The sequence below is a fragment of the Triturus cristatus genome, chromosome 3_2, assembly GCF_964204655.1.
Source record: "Triturus cristatus chromosome 3_2, aTriCri1.1, whole genome shotgun sequence".
NCBI lineage: Eukaryota > Metazoa > Chordata > Amphibia > Caudata > Salamandridae > Triturus > Triturus cristatus.
In genome coordinates this window covers 895,943,442-895,964,136 of record NC_140584.1, presented here as the reverse complement: position 1 = coordinate 895,964,136, position 20,695 = coordinate 895,943,442, and the positions used below count along the sequence as shown (strand labels likewise).

The window sequence follows — 20,695 nt, the reverse complement described above, 5'->3', positions numbered from 1 at the left end:
GGTCCGGGAAGTTATTTGTCAGTTTCTGGTACGTTAGGGATATTGCTTTCCTAATCATATAGTCTATTAGGATTCTGTCTTCCAGCAGAGTGGACTCCGGGAGTATCTAACCCTTGGGGATCGCCTGCAGTGCGTGTTTAGTTTGCAGGTGGCGAAATTTTGAGTATTAGATCATTTGTATTCCTGGTTGAGTATTTGAAATGTTCGTATGTCGCCCCTCACCCACAGATCTCCCACACAGGATATCCCTATGAGGTCCCATTTTGGTTGGGCCTGTAAGAGCCTGGTGACTGGGTGAGGTGTAAAGTGCTCTCATGCACCCCCTCCTCCCCAGCGCCTAAAACCTTTTCAAAGTAATTTTATTAATACTTGTATGTTGGATTTTTGTCGTTTTGGTCTTGAGTTTAGATAAAGACCCCCATTTCTAACAAGCACCGATTGGCAAGATGAAGGTAAGTTCTTTGTTTTCTTTATATTTGTCATCTGTCCGTCCCCCCCGACCTCACACCCCTTCCCCACCCCTACCACTCTGCCATGAGAGCAGCCGCTACTGGGTCCAACAAGATGGCAATCCTTGAGACAGGCCTTGGTCATGGTGCAAATGCATGATTTGTGTTCACCTAGGACAAACAATCAGCATTAGGGATTCAGACAACAGTACTGTTGGGCAATCAGGACAGGGGTACACGTTTTTTACCAGGCAGAGGACTGTTCCGTCCCAACACGCCAGGCAGAGGAATCTTCTGTTTCAACACACGCGCCTACCTTCCAAGATATCAGAATGCTTTTTGCCCTTGACTTTCATGCCTGAACAGCTAAGAATATACTTTGCCCCTCTTTCCCACCCCTGCACACTCACCATCTTCACTGAGAATTAAAGAACAAACAAGATGAAAGCAGCTACCTCTGGCATGAGGTCTTCTAACTGGGTTCAGGCGGGGATACAAAGAGGCCTGACCCCGTGGCAAGGCTGGTTTAAAAACCTACAGGCACACCACACCCCTTGACTACACAGGGCTCGAACCCCTGCACCCCCCACCCCCACCGCAGGAAACCCCTGGCAGCCATCTGGTGGGAACAGCAATGAGATGCAATGGGAGAAATAGGGGGGGCATGGGGCCAAAATAGTGGTCATGACCCTTGGTGGCTAATACAATCCTAGCTATGGCTAAGAGCCTTGCCTGGGCACATTCTAATTCCCTCATAGAGTATTTTGGCATGCACTAATAGTTGTCTATTGTTACACAACTCAATGGCACACATTTTATTAAATTCAGAAGGATGAAAGGCTGAGTGGACCTGCCACAATTTGAATCCATGACCACAAGGTCAAGCACAGACTGGTGTATTGGATATCTTAATATCTTCCACTTTAGGTACAATTCCCAGCGAGGCAGGATTGTGTTGGCACATGGATAACTTCGAGTTCAGGTGCCTTATGAATTGAATTGATTTCACATTACAATAGTCCACAGAACCACGAGTCCCAGCCTTGGAGACTACAAGGCACTAGTGGAGAGTGTGACTTCGTAGTACAACATGATGATTCAGCTTTGCTCTTGAAGTCAATTTTATCAGTGATACTGAAAAATCTGATGGTGCACGCTGGTAAGTATGTTTTTCTATTCCAATATTTTTGACTCCCTGTCCTGCTGATTGTGCTTGCCAGTTTCTATATTTGTGTTCTACCGCATGTATTTCTTTTTCTCATTGACAGTACTGCTTCCTGCTACTGGTGGAAGTCTTGATGTTTCCTCACCTCCTAATTTGTTCCTCAGTCTCTTAATATCCATCTGTATGTTGGTCTGTCCCAGTATCTCCTGTCCCCGTGTACATGTCTTCTTTTCCTTGTGTCAATGCTTCCGTGTCCGGCAGACTTTGTCTCCAAACGCAGTGCCAGTGCCTGTGTCTTTCGCCTTTTGAAGAGTTAATATCTCACTTTCCCGGGATCTGGGTTTTGCTTTTTGCTGTTATCAGTCCAAATGTTTATGTGTCCTGGTCTAGTGGTGGGTGCCACAGAGTAGTACAGGTGAGGCGGGGATAAGAGGGTGGGGGTGAGGAAGAAAAAAATATACAATGTCACTTACCTGGGTGCTGGCCGCCAGCTCTCCTCCATACACTCTTCTGTTCTTCCTGGACCGGAAGCAGGAAGCACACAGGCTTCCCTAAGCCAATCACGACAGTCACCAGCATGACAGCAGTGTTGTGATTTGTCTGAGTGCCGTGGTTCGGTGCTCAGATAGGGAGTGGGACCTGTGCATGTTTTTCACCAAGACTATGCATTACAGCCCGGTGGAGAACATGCAAAGTGCGCATGGCTATCTGGGTGGCCCAAGACGTCCGACCAAGCCATCATGCACACTTAAGTGCCCCAACCACTTCTCCCCCTGCTGGCTGTGATGGCAGCCCCGCCCCTCCCTGTAAAACTGCCTTGGAAAAATAAAATGATAATGACAATGTGTTATCATTTTATTTTGCCTTTTTCCACTGCTCAACGTTGAGCAGTGGAGCAGCGCTCCTCCGCCTTAGCGGAAGAGCCGCCGCCGCTGTTATCCTGCCCCATTGTCAGAATCTCCCATTCCATGTATCGACTTGCCTGTCCACATGTCTGTGTCTTCTTTGCTTAGTGTCTGTGTATTCTTGCCCCTGTGTTGGAGTCTACCTTTCTAATTTTCGATGGATCCTCTGTCTTTGTAATCATGTATCTTTGTAACGAACATTGCTCATTGTAAAGCGATCTAGAACCTTTGGGTAATGTCCGCGCTAAAAACAAAAAGCATAATAAATAAATAAATCTGTGTTTGTTTGTTGCATTGTAGTGTCCTAGTGATAACACCCATGGTTCTCTGTCCCAATGTCCATGTCTCTCTTTTCGTATCCAAGAGCCAGTGCAAACTGTGAATGAAAGGAGAACAGGGTTGTTTATGCTCTGGCAGGCAGCCCATCCGTCTGCAAGGTCAGCGGAGGTCATGGCCTCTGTCCTCCCAGCAGGGAACAGCCCACCACATTCAGTCCATTCTGGGGTCCCGGTGGTGTGGCGGCTGCACTGAAGAGAACAGAACCCTACAGATGCCCTGTTAGCTGCTCGCTATGCAAAGTTTTCTGTTTTCTGAAAACAAACTCCCAAGCAGGTGCCTTAACTCGTAAAAAGTGCTTTGGGGCAGTTGTGCATTTCCCCTGCCTTGGACCATCATGTCTTACACGACCATTCCTGGTGGGGGAAATGAGTGACAATCTCTGGACCTGAACAGGGAGGGTATTCGTTGTTTTGTCCTGGTGACCTAGTGGTGGCAGACACCCCCCCTACAATGTTTCCGGCACCGGCGTAAACCCAGCTCTTCCTCACACTCTAGACCAGTCAATGTGTGGCAATGTTTAAATATTTCTAGACTTATTTAAACATTGCAGCTAGGTTCTGTCACTGTTTTAGAAATGCAAACAAATACAGGATTTCCAAACATACTATTCTGGTGAGGCAGGCCTTACTACTGTGTAATAGTATCCACAGTGTGAATATTCGAAATGGCAGTGGGGGTTTAGGAGAAAATTTGGAGTCCCTTCCCTCTTGACACCTTCTCCCAGCCAGGATTTAAATGACAAAGGATGTTAATGATGGCCCATTACAGACGAGCTTACTGCCGCTCATTTTTTGGGGCTAAAAACAAAGCATTATGTTTCTTCTGGCCAGAGACTGGCGCCCCCCCTCCCCCCCATCACTTGAGGCCCCCCTAGGGGGTCCGCCCCCCAGTTTGGAGACCTCTGCTCTAGACCGTGTGGGTACCACAGGGCAGGTGGGCTGGGAGCACCCTTGCTTTATGGGGGTGCTCCACCAGAACTCTCCATAACCTCTATAGTCTCTCAATGTATGTCAGTCACTCTAACTAGGTCAGGTATTTCAATGGTTAAATGACTGTTTACATGTGTTTGCTTAGAAAACAAAGTGTTCCCTTTGCTTGGCATGTTTTGAGGAAACTGGGGTTTTAAAGCCAGATAAAGCAATTGTGTTTGGTTAAGGTGTACGGGCACATCGGTTTATACCATACGCAGTGGTCGAAGTGGGCGGGAACGGAGGGGCACGGCGTGCCCCTACTTATTTAATTTAACCAAGTCCGTTCCCCTACTTCTTCGTTTCAAAAATGCGTCCCGGGACGGCAGGAATGCTCTGAGCTTAAAAGAAATACTACAGCATCATCCAGGCCGGTGTGCTGCATAGCGAGGAAGGCCTCTGCAGTTGCCAGGACCCCCTCCCCCTTCCCCACTGTATCTGTGGGCAGGGACCTGCCCAGCAACACTGTAGGAGCCATGGTGCACTGGAGGAGCAATCAATAGGCACAAAAACCCGGCTACCTCTGATGGGCCCGGCTGTGCAGTGATTTACACCTCATTTAGTGAGGAGGCCACCCGCCTGCCCCCACTGTGACCAATACAATGGACACATTAGGACGCATTGGCGGCCCCGCCCTTGACCTCATCTGCCCTTTATTTTCGAGCTCACCCAGACAGGGCCGGTTTTAGGGCGGTGCGACCCACTCACTGGGTGCTGGCTTCCTGGGGGCGCCGTGTTTGAAAGTTTATTGTGCTTTTGAAGCACCTGCTGCAGCGTTTCTTTCCTCCACAATTACCAGGCCTCACATAAATGTCAATAAAACTCGTGTGATTAATTATCTTCCTGGAGAGAGATGAGCATTTTCTATAGTTGAGGTTTTGACTTCGGTGAAGTTAGTGCAGAGGGTTAATATGCCTGCTGCAAATAACGTGTACCAAGTATATTACAGAGTGGGTATGATGTAAACAGATCAGCAGGTTACTGCTTTCAAAAGAGACATCTTTTTTGTTACTTGCAATTTATAACTTAAAGTCCTAATATAGAATAGTGAGCTACTAACTTTCATCCTAGAACTGCATACACACTGCAAAGTATACATTATTAGAACATTGATTAATGTTGCAAAAAGATTTAATTTGGCTAGAAATCGATTCTTGTTATTAAAGAAAACTCCCAACTATGCTGTTTCTTGTTCGACTCCGAGTTTGTGCTTCTCCACACCAAGAACTCTTAAACTATACTAGTATGGATGACATGTGACTCCTACACTTTTAGTCCTTTTGGGTTATGTAACATTTCCTATACACTGATTTACACACGTATGATTGATTGTCTCTGTGTAATGTGTGTGTGATGCAAAGTGCTTGGACACCCTACACTGGTATGAGTGGCGCTATATAACTAATTCAATGCATCTGAGAGACTGTGGTTATGGAGACTTGGTCACTGTTAAAGGGTGCTAGTGAGAGAATCCGTGGTGGAGGTGGTCATTGGGGGGGCGCCAACAAACATTGTCGCACAGGGCGCCACCAGCTCTAAAGCCGGCCCTGCACCCAGACTGACAATACCACACGGAAAGGAAGAGGACTGGAATTCGTGGCAGACTGTGCTCAAACCTTGGCGCGTTTTAAAAATAAATGTGGAAAATGTTTAATGTCTTATCTGCTGTTTTCCATATTATATTTTATAAAATGTGTACTGCTTCTCTGTCTATGTTCAGGGATGTGGTCTTTTTGAAAATACTGTTTACCCTTTTCCAAGGATATAACATAAAAGCAGCCCGAGGTGTCCATTTCTGTGACACCAGAGCCCCTTGTGAGCCCCATCCAGGGTCTGACTGTGAAAACAAATAAGCCCTGGCTCCAAGGCCGGGCTGGTGTACTGGGCATCTGGGTTTATTACTGGAGGCTGCAAAATCGACCCCCAGTAACAAAAACCGCAGGGCTGTCCAGCACAATGACTCACTTCTCACTCTCAAAAACGCAAAAATCACTGCAGGATTCCTTGTAAGCCCAGCAGATTTCAGGCAACAATAAAAGAGTCAAGATTTATATCTCTGGTGGTTGATCTTCCTGTTGGAGAGAGATTGGAGTATTGTCTATTGCCAGTTTTGACCCATCCATTGTAGCAAAGAGGGTTAAAATGCCCGCTGCAAAGAACCTGTACCATACAAATCACAGAACTGTATTTAATGGGCAAAGCTCAGTGGGTTACTGCTTTTGTCACAGAGAGCTACATGCAAACTGCATGGTGAAGGTTTGGAAGTTATGTTTTTTCCCCGTCATTCATTATCCTAATACTGCTAAAATTGGTTTGTTTGGGAAGAAATACATTCTTTTTAGAAAATCCAACTACTGTGTTACATTTTGAAACCTCGGGTTGTGTTCCAGATCTTAAAAAAATGCCAACCAGAATTGATGGCATGTGAATCCTAACACCTTGTAGCCCTTTTTGTGTTGTAAACATTTTCTAAACATTGATTTACACACGTATGATTAATTGTCTCTGTATGTGTGCATGATGTAAAGTGCTCCAAGTCCCTCACTGGTATGAGAGGCACTATCAAACAATTTAAATACATGTGAGAGAGGGGCAGTGGAGAGATGAGGGGCGCTGTTGGAGGGTGATAGTGAGGGAATCCTTGAAGGGCCCCAACAAGATTGTCGTATCCTGGTGCACCGTAAGGTCATCATTTACTGTTCTCTAAAAGCTAATACAATGGAATACATAATACAATGTGTTGTAGAATGCACCATTTATGTAATTTTTTCCAAAATTTTCTAGGGGAGAGAACACCCTCTCCCCGTGTCCCTTGTGCAGTCATCAGGCTTGCTTGCTGCGTTCACATGCATCACACTGTGCAGGGGATGGACAGAAATTTCCCAGGGCTGCTTTGGGTTCCCAGTTTGGCCCTGTCTGGCACCAAACTAAAAGTGCCCCATTTAGTAAATGAGATATCTAAACAAGCATTGGCAAAGCCAATAGGTCTTGCCCTTGGGACCTCTTAGGTTTGTGATTTTGTTTTAGCAATGCATTACAGTCTAACTAATGTACGATTGTGTCACCACAAAAAATAAAGTTGGATGTATCCTTCACTTCCCGAATGAAAATATAATTTTGCCTTTTACCCTCAAGAGCTCTTTCAAGTTTTTTGTGGGTAGGAGAGTTAGCAAGCCAGACAGTTCAAAAGGTATAGTTAGCAGGACACTTGAATACATAATGTCGATGTTTGAGTAGCTTGCTGGATGACATGAATGTGGAGGAGCCCTGTGGGTTTCTGTGAGTCAGATCAGATTTTCCTCAAGAATCCCTTAATCTTCTGAGCCCTGCTTATGCCCTTCCTTGCTGTCCACGAGTACACCAAAGGCTTACCTGTGTACACTAAGAGCACAGTTTTCATGTCCTCAACGTTTGAGGCAAAAAACACTCATTGCTGCTTTGACTTACTCTGCACAAGGGAGGCGTTGCAGTGGGTGTTCCCATTCAACTCTCACGTTTTGTATGCATTCCCAGATTTACAAGGACTTTTAAACCTGGGACTGATTCAAAATCTTACGCCCCCCCCAAGGGAGGCACAACAAGGAGAAAAATCTTTATTTCTCCCTGTTTTCCTCTTTCTATATGTGCAGCACACATACAAAGAGGAAAAAGCCTCTCAGGTTTGCTTTTGTGCACAAAAACAATGCTGCATGCAACGGAGGTACCCTTGCATCATGGTGCAAGGGTGCCTGCGTTGGCGCTAGGCTGACGAAACGGCACCAGCACACTTGGCAAAGGCAGGAATGCACCGTATTGGATAAAGACGGTGCATTTCTGCCCTTTCCCTGTGACGCAGGGCAGCAAAGTAACTTGATGCGTTGCACCACCATTCCCGTAAATATGTCCCTAAGTTCTCAAACTTCACGGTGTCTCTTTGCTTCAAGCAGCCAGCACTTTTAACATGTGCTGCCTGCTTTTGGGCCGCTGCAATTACGCATTAATGGAGGGCAAAATTATGTTCCAGTGTTGACTAAATTATGCAGCAATGAAAGACTGCAGCTTAATGTGGTACATTTTCTGATACTTTGTTATTTTGAAATTTTTACACATACTAACAGTCTCTGCAAAGCTTTCGCCTCATTAATAGCAGCCCTGAGAACGTGACCAGTCAACCTTTGTAAAGGGCCCTCCACTTCACAGCAACACAAGTCACGTTGTTTTGATCCATTTGAGATACAAACAAATTTTTAGGTAAAACCATCAGCTTATGAAGCAGATGGTGCTTTATGTGGCAAACACGGCAGAGTTATAATTATGTGGAAAACATTTGCAAACTAGGATATTTTGCCATTCATGTTTGAACTTCTCTCATGCAGTCTCTGGTGGGTGGTATTCCTAGACACCTACAGTGCTAATGGAGAGACAAAGGAGGAAGGTGTCTAATAGTGATTGCAGAGGATAGTAGCCTGTAGGGGAGAAAATAACTGATTGAAATAATCGGAGGACCACTACCTATTTTTGACTCTGCCAATGTTTGAGTCTCATAATTTCAGAATTGATGCATTTGCAATTCTGATTGCTATCTAACTTGAGTGGTAATTACACAAACTACTCATAAAATAGTTGTATCTCATTCATCTGATACTGCTAAAACATCTGCAAAACCAACAGGTCTGGGTTGTTTTAGAGTGCTAGGTCTAGATACAATAACAGGAAACTAAGAGGCATCTAATGCTGGCTTCATGACATGTTGCTTGAAGCATGTAAAAACACATGAATACAATTTTGCATTGACCGTGGGGCACAGAATGATGTCATCAACAGTGCTCCCCAACACGTGGGGCTTCCTGTCATGGAATCTAAAGCCAAATGTTATGTTCAGAATTGGTTAGAAAAAGGGAGAAGTGCTAATGAAAGAAACTGCATGGCTCGGACACAAATGGCTTATGATTCCATCTATATGCGTATTTGGGACATTCTGTGATTGAATACGTATCCCAAATTGTAAATGTATTTTAATGTCAATAACTCATCTATTAAACCTCAAATAAACGTGTATCTATTGGTTGCATTAAATAACATTATAAGCTGTAACTCGTCAGTGAAATGCCAAACATAGTAAAAATTGGGATGTTTTGCTCTTTCTAGCCACACCTCTGACTCCGCCCACTGACCCAATCCTCGGAATATTCCCGCCCCCTGATGCTCCGCCCACAGTTCCCCTACTTTTTTTTCCCCACTTCGACCACTGACCATACGGCACATTCACAGAACATTAACAATCCGTGTTATACAAAAGAGAAACTAATGTATTATCTGGCTCCCAGCAGGCTTGCCCATGCAGCGTTTCTGAAAGTGCTGAGTAGTCTAAACGGTGAGACTTTGGCACAGTAACCGCAGTATTCAGGCCAGGCAGCCTGGCAGCTTGAACAGTGGCTGAAAACTTCAGCGAACTCTGTAACTTGTTCTCAAACGGCAGTGGCCTTTTATGCATATAAATTCCTCGCTTTTAGGACTTTACAGTAAACTGCTGAGTTAATCAAGGCTGGAAGTTTGCAATAAGTTCTCTCCCCGACAGCATTCAGTGTGATCCTTTTTTTCAGAGTTTACCACCGCCTTTCCTTCCCTCTTCTTATGTCACATGCCTAACCATACTCTGAAGAGACAGTCATGCGCTGCAATAAATCGTACTCTAACAGGAAGAATAACTCATGCCCATGTAATACACGTCTTCCGTTTGGGAGAAGATCTCCGTAAATAAAATCAGGTTTAAAGAGATGCGCTTAAAAAATGGTCAATTCATTACACATTAATTATGTGCCACTGACTATTTAGGCGTCCAAAGTGTAGCAAAGTACTGTGTGAACTGCTCAAGAGAGATTAAAGTAAATAATCGTTCACCCGGTCTACCCCAAATATGGGAAAAGATGGGCGGGCTGGAGGAGGTGTGTCACTTCGGTGACACCCATGCACACACAGCTGTAAATACTGATTAGCTGACTTCTTCTATGCAACTTTAGTGCACAGCCACTGACATTCGAGTCCCTCTCGGGCGCAGCAGCGCACATTCCTGAAGGATTACCCCGCTCGAGGCTGTTTTTGGTGTCTTTCCAGTCCACCCTCGCCCTTAAAGCTACAGAGCGCCATGGCCGACAGTCGTGCCGGCCCAGTGCGGAGAGTTGCCATCTTCGGAGGCACGCACGGAAATGAGTTATCGGGGGTGTGCCTCGTGAGGCACTGGCTTGTCAATGAAGGCGAGCTCCGCAGAGATGGCGTGGAGGAGGTGACGCCATTTATCACCAACCCGAGAGCTGTGCAGGAACGGACAAGGTATATCGACTGCGACTTGAACCGAGCGTTCAGCGCAGACTGTCTCAGGTGAGACCAATGCAATGCACATATGTTCCTCCGCTTTTAAAAAGCGCCTATTTCGCTTTTAACTATATAACTTTTAGTAATCGGAGGGCGCCAGCCAGCTCTGAAAGTGAATATTGTGCAGTGAGCACATCGCCCTCTCTTTTTGTCTCCTAGACCACGTCACAGTTAAGGGTAACTTTTTAACTACAAACACTAGCTGAACCTATGGACATCAAGGGGCATATCAGCAACAACCAGTGATAATTATCGCTAAGCGCACTTAGCGCTAGGATAATTATCGCCGGCTAGAGTGGATTTTTATCGCTGAGATAGCGTGCTATTAGCAACGCTTATCTCAATAGCGATAAAAATCCTAGCGCTACCTGACTAACGTGAGATTTTGGCTGGAAACCCAGCGATAATCTCACGTAGTGTGGCGTTAGCTTGCTGATAGGGACTCACAAACTTAGCCATGATATCCACCTTCCATAGGATATCATGGCTAAGTCAGTTCTGAAGCAGGCGTAAGGAAAGTAGTGATAACAGGGGTTATCGATTCTTTTCCTGCCGCTATGCTTCATAGCGTGGGGCTTGATGATAGGAGAAATGTACCTTAGCGACAATTCTCCGGTCATGTTATGCCCACTTTGCATCTCATTAGAGATGCAAAGCTGGGCGTTAGGAATCCGAAGCTGAAGCAAGGTTTCACGCGTTAGCGTGGCCTTGCTAATTGGGTGATAAAATTAATGCCGCTTTTCGGGCGAAAACGGCCGCAAAAGAGGCGATAATTTTTTATCGCCAGCTTGTAAATATGCCCCCAAGTTTCCAACTCCCACCCAATAATGTTTTTTTGGTATTAAATAAATCCCCAATAAAACAAAAGCGTGTTTTATACTTTTTTAAGAAACTTTGATTAAATTACATATCAAAAGATAGAAGAAGGCACACGGTCCCATCTTGAGCCCCCTAATATCCTCTTACTTCTTGTTGTGAGGGCAAGGAATGGAAACAGTAGAAAATAAAGAGGGATATTGCATCCTTGTTTACTTGTGTTCACGGTGCTACCTTCATGACCTTGAGACCAAGGGGAGCAAGGACAGTGGGGGCGGCTCTTCCGCTAAGACAGAGGAGCGTCGCCCCACTTCTCTGCGAGCAGTGTAAAAACTAGTAACTAACATTATTATCGTTTTAGTTTTTCTTCCTGCTCGAGTGCGGGGCGGGCCGGTTGGGCTGGGCTGGCCAGTGCAAGGGGCAGGGAAGGAGTGTAAGGCACAGGCTAAAGTGCGCATGGCAGTTCGACTGGCCCAAGGTCAAATCGTCATGCGCACTTTGCGTCTTCCCCACCAGGCGGCATTATACAGCGTGGTGGGGGAACATGCAAAGCCTCCAAGCCCACCAATCACAATGCTGCCAGGGATTCTGGGAGGCTGGGAGCTTCCTGTTGTGGCGCTGAGGAGACAGAGCAGAGGCGGCAGCACCCGGGGGCACCCAGGTAAGTCAGTTTACTTTTATTTATTTTATTCCCCCCTCCGATCCCTGCCTCCTGCAACCCCCCGCCCGACCAAGAGGTGTGGCGCCGAGGCCAGGGCGACTGACTCTAAAATCTGGGGCTCACAGTTCGATCCCCGGCACCGGCGGCAGTTCAGCCCAGCACCATGTGACTCTGGGCAATAGCTTGCTTAATCTTACCGATAGCCCCAGCCCCGGGATGCCTTCGGGTAGCTGTAAGCGCTTTACAAATACTGGATTTACATTTTACCCACGCTTAGTAGCAGCCACTACTGAAGGTAACAAAGGCCAACATAACACCTGGGAGAGGGTGTTTTTTGAGAGAGGTGTATATTTTCCCAGAGACCCCCAATATCGTTATGACCAAAGAAACAAATCTGGTACTCGAGTACTCTCATACATGTTATAAGGGTGGCTTTGAGTTCATCTTGCGTCTTGTGCCATGCAATAATTGGTTCTTGCGAATCCCAGTTGGTTGATACTCTGGACCGTTTTCATGCTGGTTGGCAAGAGTTTATTCCATCTAACTGTTTTCCAGTGGGTGCCAGGATCTTGCGTGCCGATCGATTTGTAAACCTGCACCCTCACTTTATAATTTGTGATCCTGATGAACTGTGAGGAGTGGTCACTCTTGCACTTTGCTATTATTATATATGACAGGATCTTCTGAAATAATTGAAGGAATACAAACGTGTAGTCTAGGGCAGATTCAGTGTTATGAGATTTTCTTGTTGTGGTCATTGGGATTTCTCCTAGGAAGTGACCATTTAGTGCCCAGAGACCGGGGGCCTCCAAGGTTCTGAGTAGTTCATAGTCTGGTTTATTTATTTATTATTTTATTTTTTTGAAAGACCTTTATTGTTATGTTTACCAATACACAGCTTTGGCCTACAACCCCTCGGGCCGGCCGCATAGTTGTATACATGCACTTTGTCGTATCTAACACAGCCCAGTGCCGTCAACCCGGGGGTACGGCGGCGATAGAAGGTGCAAGCGTATCACCGGTTAGAGAAGGATAATGCAGGACTCATTTTCTCTGTGTACAGCCATAAACAAGCGGAGAACACCACAATGGCGCCGGGCGCCTAACGATCAACTACTCCCCCCCTCCCCCCCCCAACTCCCTTAAAACCAGTCACCACTCGAACTGCATAAACACTCCGTACCCATGGGCGACCGCGGCACCCACGTTCCAGCCCCAGGAGCAACAAAATCGTGGGAGTCCTATATAGCCCCTGCGTCATCCTGCTCAACGGCAGGCGGCTCACAAATGCCACCCCTAAAGTCATTCCATTTGGACCATACTTCCCCCCACTTCCGGGGGCACCCTCTTGCTATATATACAGTCTTTTCTCGCAGCATGCACCAGTCCATGTCGCCGTGCCAGTCCGAGAGTTTTGGTGGAGTAGGGCTTCCCCAGAGTCTGGCAATGTTCCTTTTCGCCACCATTTGACCAAGCGTCACCCAGAGCCTTCCCTTCGGTGGCAGGTCCGTTGGCTCCCATATGTTAAGGAGACACCTCTTGGCCTCCGGGCGAATTTCCACCTCCCATACCTCCTCCATACACTTTACCACCCTTCTCCAATAACGTTGAATCTGAGGGCAGTCCCACAACACGTGGAAGAAGGTACCTGTACCCCCACATCCCCTCCTACAAAGTACTGTGTCCGCCCTACCCATTTTGTGTAGCCTAGTACAGGAGATATAGATTTTATGTAAAAGCTTGAGTTGGATCAGGCGCAGTCGGGCAGATATCGCGACCTCCCTGGGGGAGGCTAACGCATAGAGCCATTCCTCGTCATCTATCTCAAGCCCGTCAGCGACCCACTTTTCTCTAAGGGGCAGCAGCAGATCAGGGGGGTTGTTAATTAGTTTTTTGTATGTGAGGGATATGGCGTGTTCTGGGAGATACCCATCCAGTAACCTATCTTCCAGCGGGGAGGCTTGCGGTGGCTTAGTTTCCGGTGGAATATTGGCCTGTAAGGAGTGCCGCACCTGCAGGTATCTAAAGTATTCAGTGTGTGCCAGCTCATATGTGTCTTGCAGTTGGGCGAACGTGCGGATCCCCGTGGGGCCCCAGATGTCTCTGATTTGGGAGATGCCGATCAAGTCCCAGTTTCGGAAGCCCTTTGTGCGTCCAAGATTGCCCAGTTTTGCAGACGCCCAGAGTGGCGTGGCTAGCGTTAGGACTCCCGCCCATCCGAGCTTCCTCTGGGCAATGTGCCAGACTTGTACCGAATGAAGTGTAGGGCCCGTGAGGTTATGTGTACCTCGTTTGGAGTAGAGTGCTCTCTCATAGTTCCCTCCGGGAAGCAGCCACCTATCCATACCGAAAGCTGGGTCGTTCCCGTCGCCGTATGTCCCGTGATTGATCGCTGTGAGATGGGCCGCCCAGTAATATTTACGAATGTCAGGGAGGGCTATACCGCCGTCGTACCACCCCAATGTGAGTTTAGTCAACGAGATTCGGGGCGACCCCGCCCAGAGGAGGTCCCGCAGCGCTGCCTCTATCGCCGCAAAGTAGTCGTTGGGGACTAAGTCGGGATAGTTTTGTAGCGCATAGAGGAACCGTGGCAACCCCAGCATCTTGAATAAGGCTGCCCGGCCCAACAAAGACAATGGCAGGCGCTGCCAGGCCTTGGCCTCCCTCTGCAGCCGAACCAACGGTGGCCTGAGGTTGCGCTCGTACAACAGGGTCTTGTCAGTCGTGATGAATATTCCCAAATACCGGAAACCGTCTTCCGCCACCCTGATAGGGCACGCATCAGGGAGCCTCGGGGGGTTGCCCCGCAAGACGTAAAGATGTGATTTGGCCCAATTGATCCGGAAGCCAGAGTTACGCCCGAAACTAGCAAATATGTCGAGTGCCACAATGAGCGACCTGCGCGGCCTGCAAAGGTACAAGAGAATGTCGTCGGCGTAGAGGGATATTCTGTCCTCCCACCCCTCCGTCCATGCTATACCTTTTAGGTCTACGTCCTGCCTTATCCAGGCCGCGAGCGGCTCCAGGGAGAGGGCGAAGAGAAGAGGAGAGAGGGGGCAGCCCTGCCTAGTCCCTCTTGCAAGCGTGAACACCTCGGACAATTTGTTGTTAACCAGTACCTGCGCGAGGGGTTCGGTGTATAATAGACGCACCCAGGCTATGAATTGAGGTCCAAATCCGAATTTATGCAGGACTGCGAACATGTATAGCCACTCTAAGGTGTCGAAGGCCATTGTGGCGTCTAGGGAGACCACCACTGCGTCTTCCTGCAGTCTGTGGCGCTGCCCCAGAACGCCGTGCAACCGTCCAATGTTAAGGGCTGTGTTACGATGGGGCATGAAACCTGATTGGTCCGGATGGACCAACGAAGGAAGCACTGCCTTGAGCCTGTTGGCCAGCGTCTTTGCCAGTATTTTGGGCTCCGCGTTGAGGAGCGAGATTGGCCTGTAGGAGGCACAGGAGTCTTTGGGTCTCCCTTCTTTAGGGAGTGCCACTATAGTCGCGATGCGCTGGTCGCGGGGCAGGACCCCCATCTCCTTGCTTCGATCGAACATGAGTTTCAAGTATTTGCTAGTGACGTCTGGACGGAGTTTGTAGAGCTCTATCGGGAGGCCATTGGGTCCGAGAGCCTTTCCAGGGCGAAGTTCCCCTATTGCACGCTGCAGTTCGGCCTCGGTGATTGGGCTATCCATAACCTCACGATCTTCTTCCGAGAGGGAGGGCAAGCGAATATCAGTTAAGAGGACCCTGGAGTCCTCCTCCGGCCGGTCCGACTCACTCCGATAGACCCGCTGGAAGTGTCTCGCAAATTGGTCAACTATTTCCCGGGGTTCTGTCACTACATTCCCAGACTCGGTACGTATTTCAGGCACCACCTTACTGGCATGTTGTTTTTTCTCCAGCCAGGCTATCAATTTCCCGGCTTTATCGCCCTGGTCATATATCCTGCCTAGCTTGTGTTGAGCCACTGTCTGAGCCTCCTGGGTAACCAGAGCCCTATATTCCGCCGCCTTCAACTGCAATTTGTGCCTAACTTCACGATCCCCACCCTCCGTCGCCTCCCCTTCCAGAACCTCCAATTCCGCCTCGATCGTAGTAACCTGCAGGCGCCGCTCCCGTCGCCTGGCCGATATGACCGAGAGCGCCTCCCCTCTAATCACGGGTTTAAATGCCTCCCATAAGGTGACCGGGGAGTCTACCGAGCCCAAATTGTCATCAAAGTACTGGGAGATTGAGTCGGACACGTGTTTCCTGGTGTCCTCATGTTTTAATTGCCAAGCGTTCACGGGTACTATACCTCCCTCCCGGTGATTAACAAATACGATGTGTGTACGGACAGGTGAGTGGTCGGCGATACCCCTAGGCAGAAGCTCTGTCTCCCGAACTGTCATATCATGTTGCAGAAGGGTAAGGATATAATCTAGTCTGGAGAATGAGTGATGCGACCCCGAGAAGAAGGTAAATTGGGTGTCCGTAGGGTGGAGCAGTCGCCAAACGTCTGTAAGTCCGAAGTTGTCAATAAATTCCGCCAACCACCCCTGCCCTCGGGGGAGGTCGCGGGGGGGCTGCCTATCTCGGGTTCCTGACACCACGGCGTTAAAGTCCCCACCCAGCATCAACTGACCCCCGGGAAGGGAAAGGAGCAACGCACCCAGATCCGCGAAGGCCCGGGCCTGGAGGCCAGGCGGGATGTATATAGAAAGCAGGGTGAGTGTACGGCCCTCCCACCGTCCAGAGACAGCCGTGTAGCGGCCCTGCGGATCAGTTTTGATAAGGTCTATATGGAAGGGCAGTGAGCGCCGCAGGAGGATCCCCACTCCCCTTGAACCAGATGTAAAGCCAGAGTGCGCCGCCAGCGTGTAGCCATACCTATTGAGGGCCTGACAGACATTACCCATCAAATGAGTTTCTTGCAACAGCACCACGTCCGGCTGGTGCCGTTTGAGGAATTGCAGGACTATAGTGCGCTTAAGCCTGTCCCCTAACCCGTTGACATTCCAGCTGAGGACTTTTAGGCTCTTCTCCCAGCGGCTATCCATAGCCCTTGCTCCGCAGGGTGCCTCGTCCCACCACCCCAGTGTTCCGGCTGACGAAGTGATGACCTAGTTCGTGTGACCATAAATAAACCCCAACTCCCCGCCCCTCCCTGATCCCCACCCCGCGAGAGCCCTCAACACCCGCGGTCCGGGACCTAACAACCCTCACACTCCCCCCTCCCCCCCCCCCCCCCAACCTCAACAATCCTCAACATCCCTACCCCCCCTTGCACAACAAACCCCCCCTCCCTGCCCCCTGCTCCGTGGGCTCAAAACTACCCACCGCCCCAATTAGCAGAGCGCCTGTCGCCCAACCCTACCCCGGTGAGAGCCCACCGAGGAACTCTACGTGGGAAGTTCGTGGGCCAGCCCCATCCTGGCCGCCCGCCCGTGGTGCCCAGTGTACTCAGCCCCCAGGCCCACAGTATATCTGCTACATAAGGAGCCCGGCTCAGCAACCGCGGGCATACAGTCTAAGCACCTCATGGAGCAAGCCAGTCTCACAGATAACAACTTTAATACTTTACTGTCCGATGGCTTCTCAGTCGAGCGTCCGTGACTCATCTCACTGCGTCGTCTCTTGGTGTGTCCCAACGAGGACTATTCGATCTTGACCGCCAAGACCGCTGGCTCTGCTCTCCTCCGTCCACTCGCCCCGTCGCTGACCCCGGGGAGGAGTGCCCTGCGCCTCTCCACTGTGCACCTTCTCGCTGGGGGGCCCCCGAAGTATCCTCCGAGTCCAGCCACTCCTGCACCGCCGCAGGCGAGGTGAAGAAATGGGATTTGCCACCAGCTATGACCTTCAATTTGGCGGGAAAGAACATCATGTACCGAATCCCGCGGTTTCGTAGCGCCGCCTTCACCCCCTGAAAGGAGCGTCTCTCCTGCTGAACCTGGAGCGTGAAGTCCGGGAAGAAACGAACCGTGGCGCCCTCGTACTTCAAATCACCGAGTTGTCTAGCAGCCTGGAGAATTGCATCGCGGTCTCGGTAGTTCAATATTTTGGCAATGATTGTTCGCGGGAAGGCCCCTGGTTTAGGTTTCAGGATCGGGGCCCTGTGCGCCCGCTTGACCGTGAACAGCTTAGATAGTCTCTTGGGTTTGAGGTGTTGAAAGATCAAATCCTCAATAAAGAGCTCCATACAGTCCCCTTCAAGTCCTTCCGCCACACCTACCACACGGATGTTACTTCTCCGGGCCCGGCCTTCCTGCTCATCAAGCCGCGAGGCCATCAGCCTATGCTGGTGCATGAGTTCGTTGACCCTCCCGGCGAGCCGCTTCTCGGATTCCTGCAGGGTCGCGATGTCAGCTGCATTGGTTTTAGAGCGGTCGGTGGTGGTCCCCAAGTCAGCCCGGAGCAAGTTAACTTCTATTGTGATCTTATCCATTTTCGTCTCCAGGTTGGTGCCCAGGGTTTGAATTGCGGCCATTATGGACGTCAGGGAGGGTTCCGCCTGGCCTGCCGCCTCCTTCGCTGTCCCTCCAGGCTGCGCCGCCGGTTTGGCCACCGTGTAGTTGTCAAGTTTGTTAGACTGGGTCGCGGCTCCCCCTTTAGGTCGCATGGTGCCGCCGGTACCTCTGGGGACAGCGTCCCCTCTTCCTCCCTCGCTCGGAAGCGCCCGCAGGGGGCCGCGACAGCTCCGGTCGCCCACGTGTAGTCGGGCGCAACCCTGGCACCGCCGGCACTCCCTTGGTCGAAGCTCAGGGCGGGGGTCCCCAAACGAACCTTGCGCGTCCGCTATGGGGTCCGGGACCTCAGCCGCCTCCCTCCGCCGGTTCTGATTCGCCCAGGCCGCACCAACGGCCGTGAACAAGGGCCCCAAGCTGGCGGGCCACACCGGTCACCCCACAGCAGCAGCCCCGGCTGGTCTCCTGCCCTCGCCCCTGCTGAAGCAGTCTGGAAGTCAGCCGGCCCACCTCCGGGATCCTGGCGCCACCTGTCTCAGCGCCGGAAAGCAGGGCCCTTGCCGCCGCACTCCACTCCTTTATGTCCGGCCCCCGGAGGCTGTGGGGGCATTTACACAACGGTGGCAGGCAGCTGGAGGCCAACGGCCCCTCGGCTCCGCAGGGGAATGGCGCCGTCACTCGGCGGCGCCCCTCCGCGCGCCTCACGCGTCAGGCCGAAGCCGGGGCTCCAGGTAGCACCAGAAGCGGGACCGCAGCTCCGGGAGCGAGGCACTCGGCCGCCGCCGCCAGTCGCGGCCGCCGCGTCGAGCCGTCCGAGGGTCCTCGGGCTCCGCAAAAGCGCTCCGCTGGATCGCTGGGCCTTGGGGGAGCCGGGGGGCCTTCACTGGCCAGCCCCACAGCTCGGATCGATGGCGGATGGAAGAGGACACCTACGGTCCCGGCGGAGCTCTGGAATCAGGCGGCCATTTCGTACGGCGCCTGGCCACGCCCCCATAGTCTGGTTTATTGACCAAACTAAATTTGGAGATTTGGATTAGAATTCCCCAGCGCATTTATTTTGTTTTTAGGTTGTCATTTCTTCCCAAATGATTCAAGGTAAATTCGCCTGTGAATATACGTGGGATTCCACCATGCGACATTTCCAATTGCATAAGAAGATTTTCTAGTGCTTTTATGTTCCATCCTCTTTGTACAGAGCTGGGGTTAATGTATATGTTTAGAATTATGATTAGTCCCCTGGTGCTTCCAAATTCCCAATTGTTTATTGTGATGCCTAGTATGAACAGTGAATTGATTGAAAAGCGGGTTAAGGTCAAAGTTTTATCAAGACACATAGATTGATAAACCCCCTTTTGGGTGTCCATTTTTATTAGCTTTTTGTGCTGGGGTAAAAATTTCCACGTAGCCTCCTAATAGCAACTCCACCTCATTCCACGTCTTTTGCAGAGATATGATGTAAAAGTTCCTCAAGTAGTTTTCAAGTTCAGGATCTGAATTAAGTTTTTTTTGTGTCTGCAATGTTCCATTAAATTACAGAAGTTGACTGTAGGTCCTTGTCAGATGGATATGCATCATGGGCATTAGAGTAAAGTGATTTCTATTCGGGGAGGGATTGCTGTGGTTGAGGCTTAGTTTCACAGTGAGAAGTTGAGACTCTTTGGTTGATTACGGCGGAGAGCTTCTAACCATGTCACTCCAATTTTGTTTTGATTAAGGATGAGAGCAAGCCAGTTCCAGTCCGCTGTTTCGAGATGTATGGGATTAGATGGTCGCTGATACGTCCCTGTAATCTGTTTAATGATATTATTACTGAACCTCTATGGGGAATATGGCGGCCGTGAGCTAGACGGTCGCGGGCGCCATTAGGGGAATACAATAAGAACCATGTGAAGAGAGCCGCTGCCGGACGGGAGAGTGTGTGATAAAATGTACCTCATTTCAGGATACCAGAGACACGGGCCCCTTCGGAGGCGACAGACGGGCCTCCTGGGAGCCGGGGGTGGATCGTGGTTCCCAGAGGACGCGATGGAAGGAGGCCGCGGCGGAGCTCCGACGTTCCAGGGAGGCTGGCGTCAGGACTGGGGGCAAAGGCAGAACAAGTCGAGCCTGCTAGCAGTTCTCTGAGGAAGCTGAGGAGACGGCTGGTGACCAGTTAATCACATCGGGAGTATGGAAGTGGGGAGAGTTGGGTGAGAGCGCAGAGCACCTCTCGCATATGGAGACAGGTACTGCTAAGGAAGGTGAGGCTGGAGACAAACCCCCCCCGGTACACTTTGAGGACCAGGAACACTGGAGGAGATAAGGCAATTTTTTTACCTATTTGGTCAGACCCATTTACAGGGCCGTACAAAAGGGGGTGGTGATGGACGAACTGCCAAGCCATGCCTTCTCTGGACCGGAAACGAGCTTCCTAGGACCGGTTTCTGGCATTTCAGCAGTCTTCAGCCAGGCTTGCTTGAATCCAGTGGCAAAGTGAGCAAGGGACTCACGTCTGAGCATACCCTGCCAACTTATGGCGAACAAAGCGGTACAAAAGGGGGTGGTGATGGACGGAGCATCAGAACCAATCAAACACTCACACCCAGTGAGTGGTCGGCG

At 49.9% G+C, this 20,695-nt stretch overlaps 1 protein-coding gene across 2 annotated transcripts in view; it reads left to right on the top strand.

The window, feature by feature from the left end:
* The first annotated feature begins 9,754 nt into the window (after positions 1-9,754).
* ASPA (aspartoacylase) overlaps positions 9,755-20,695 on the top strand; it is a 167,453-nt gene continuing 156,512 nt past the window's right edge. Inside the window, exon 1 of one of the 2 annotated variants that reach the window (XM_085649329.1) lies at positions 9,755-10,183. In XM_085649329.1, the coding sequence (XP_085505455.1) occupies positions 9,951-10,183 (233 nt within the window). In that variant the 5' untranslated portion in view covers positions 9,755-9,950. The remainder of the gene's footprint in view (positions 10,184-20,695) is intronic. The other variant, XM_085649330.1, reaches the window with a different exon arrangement.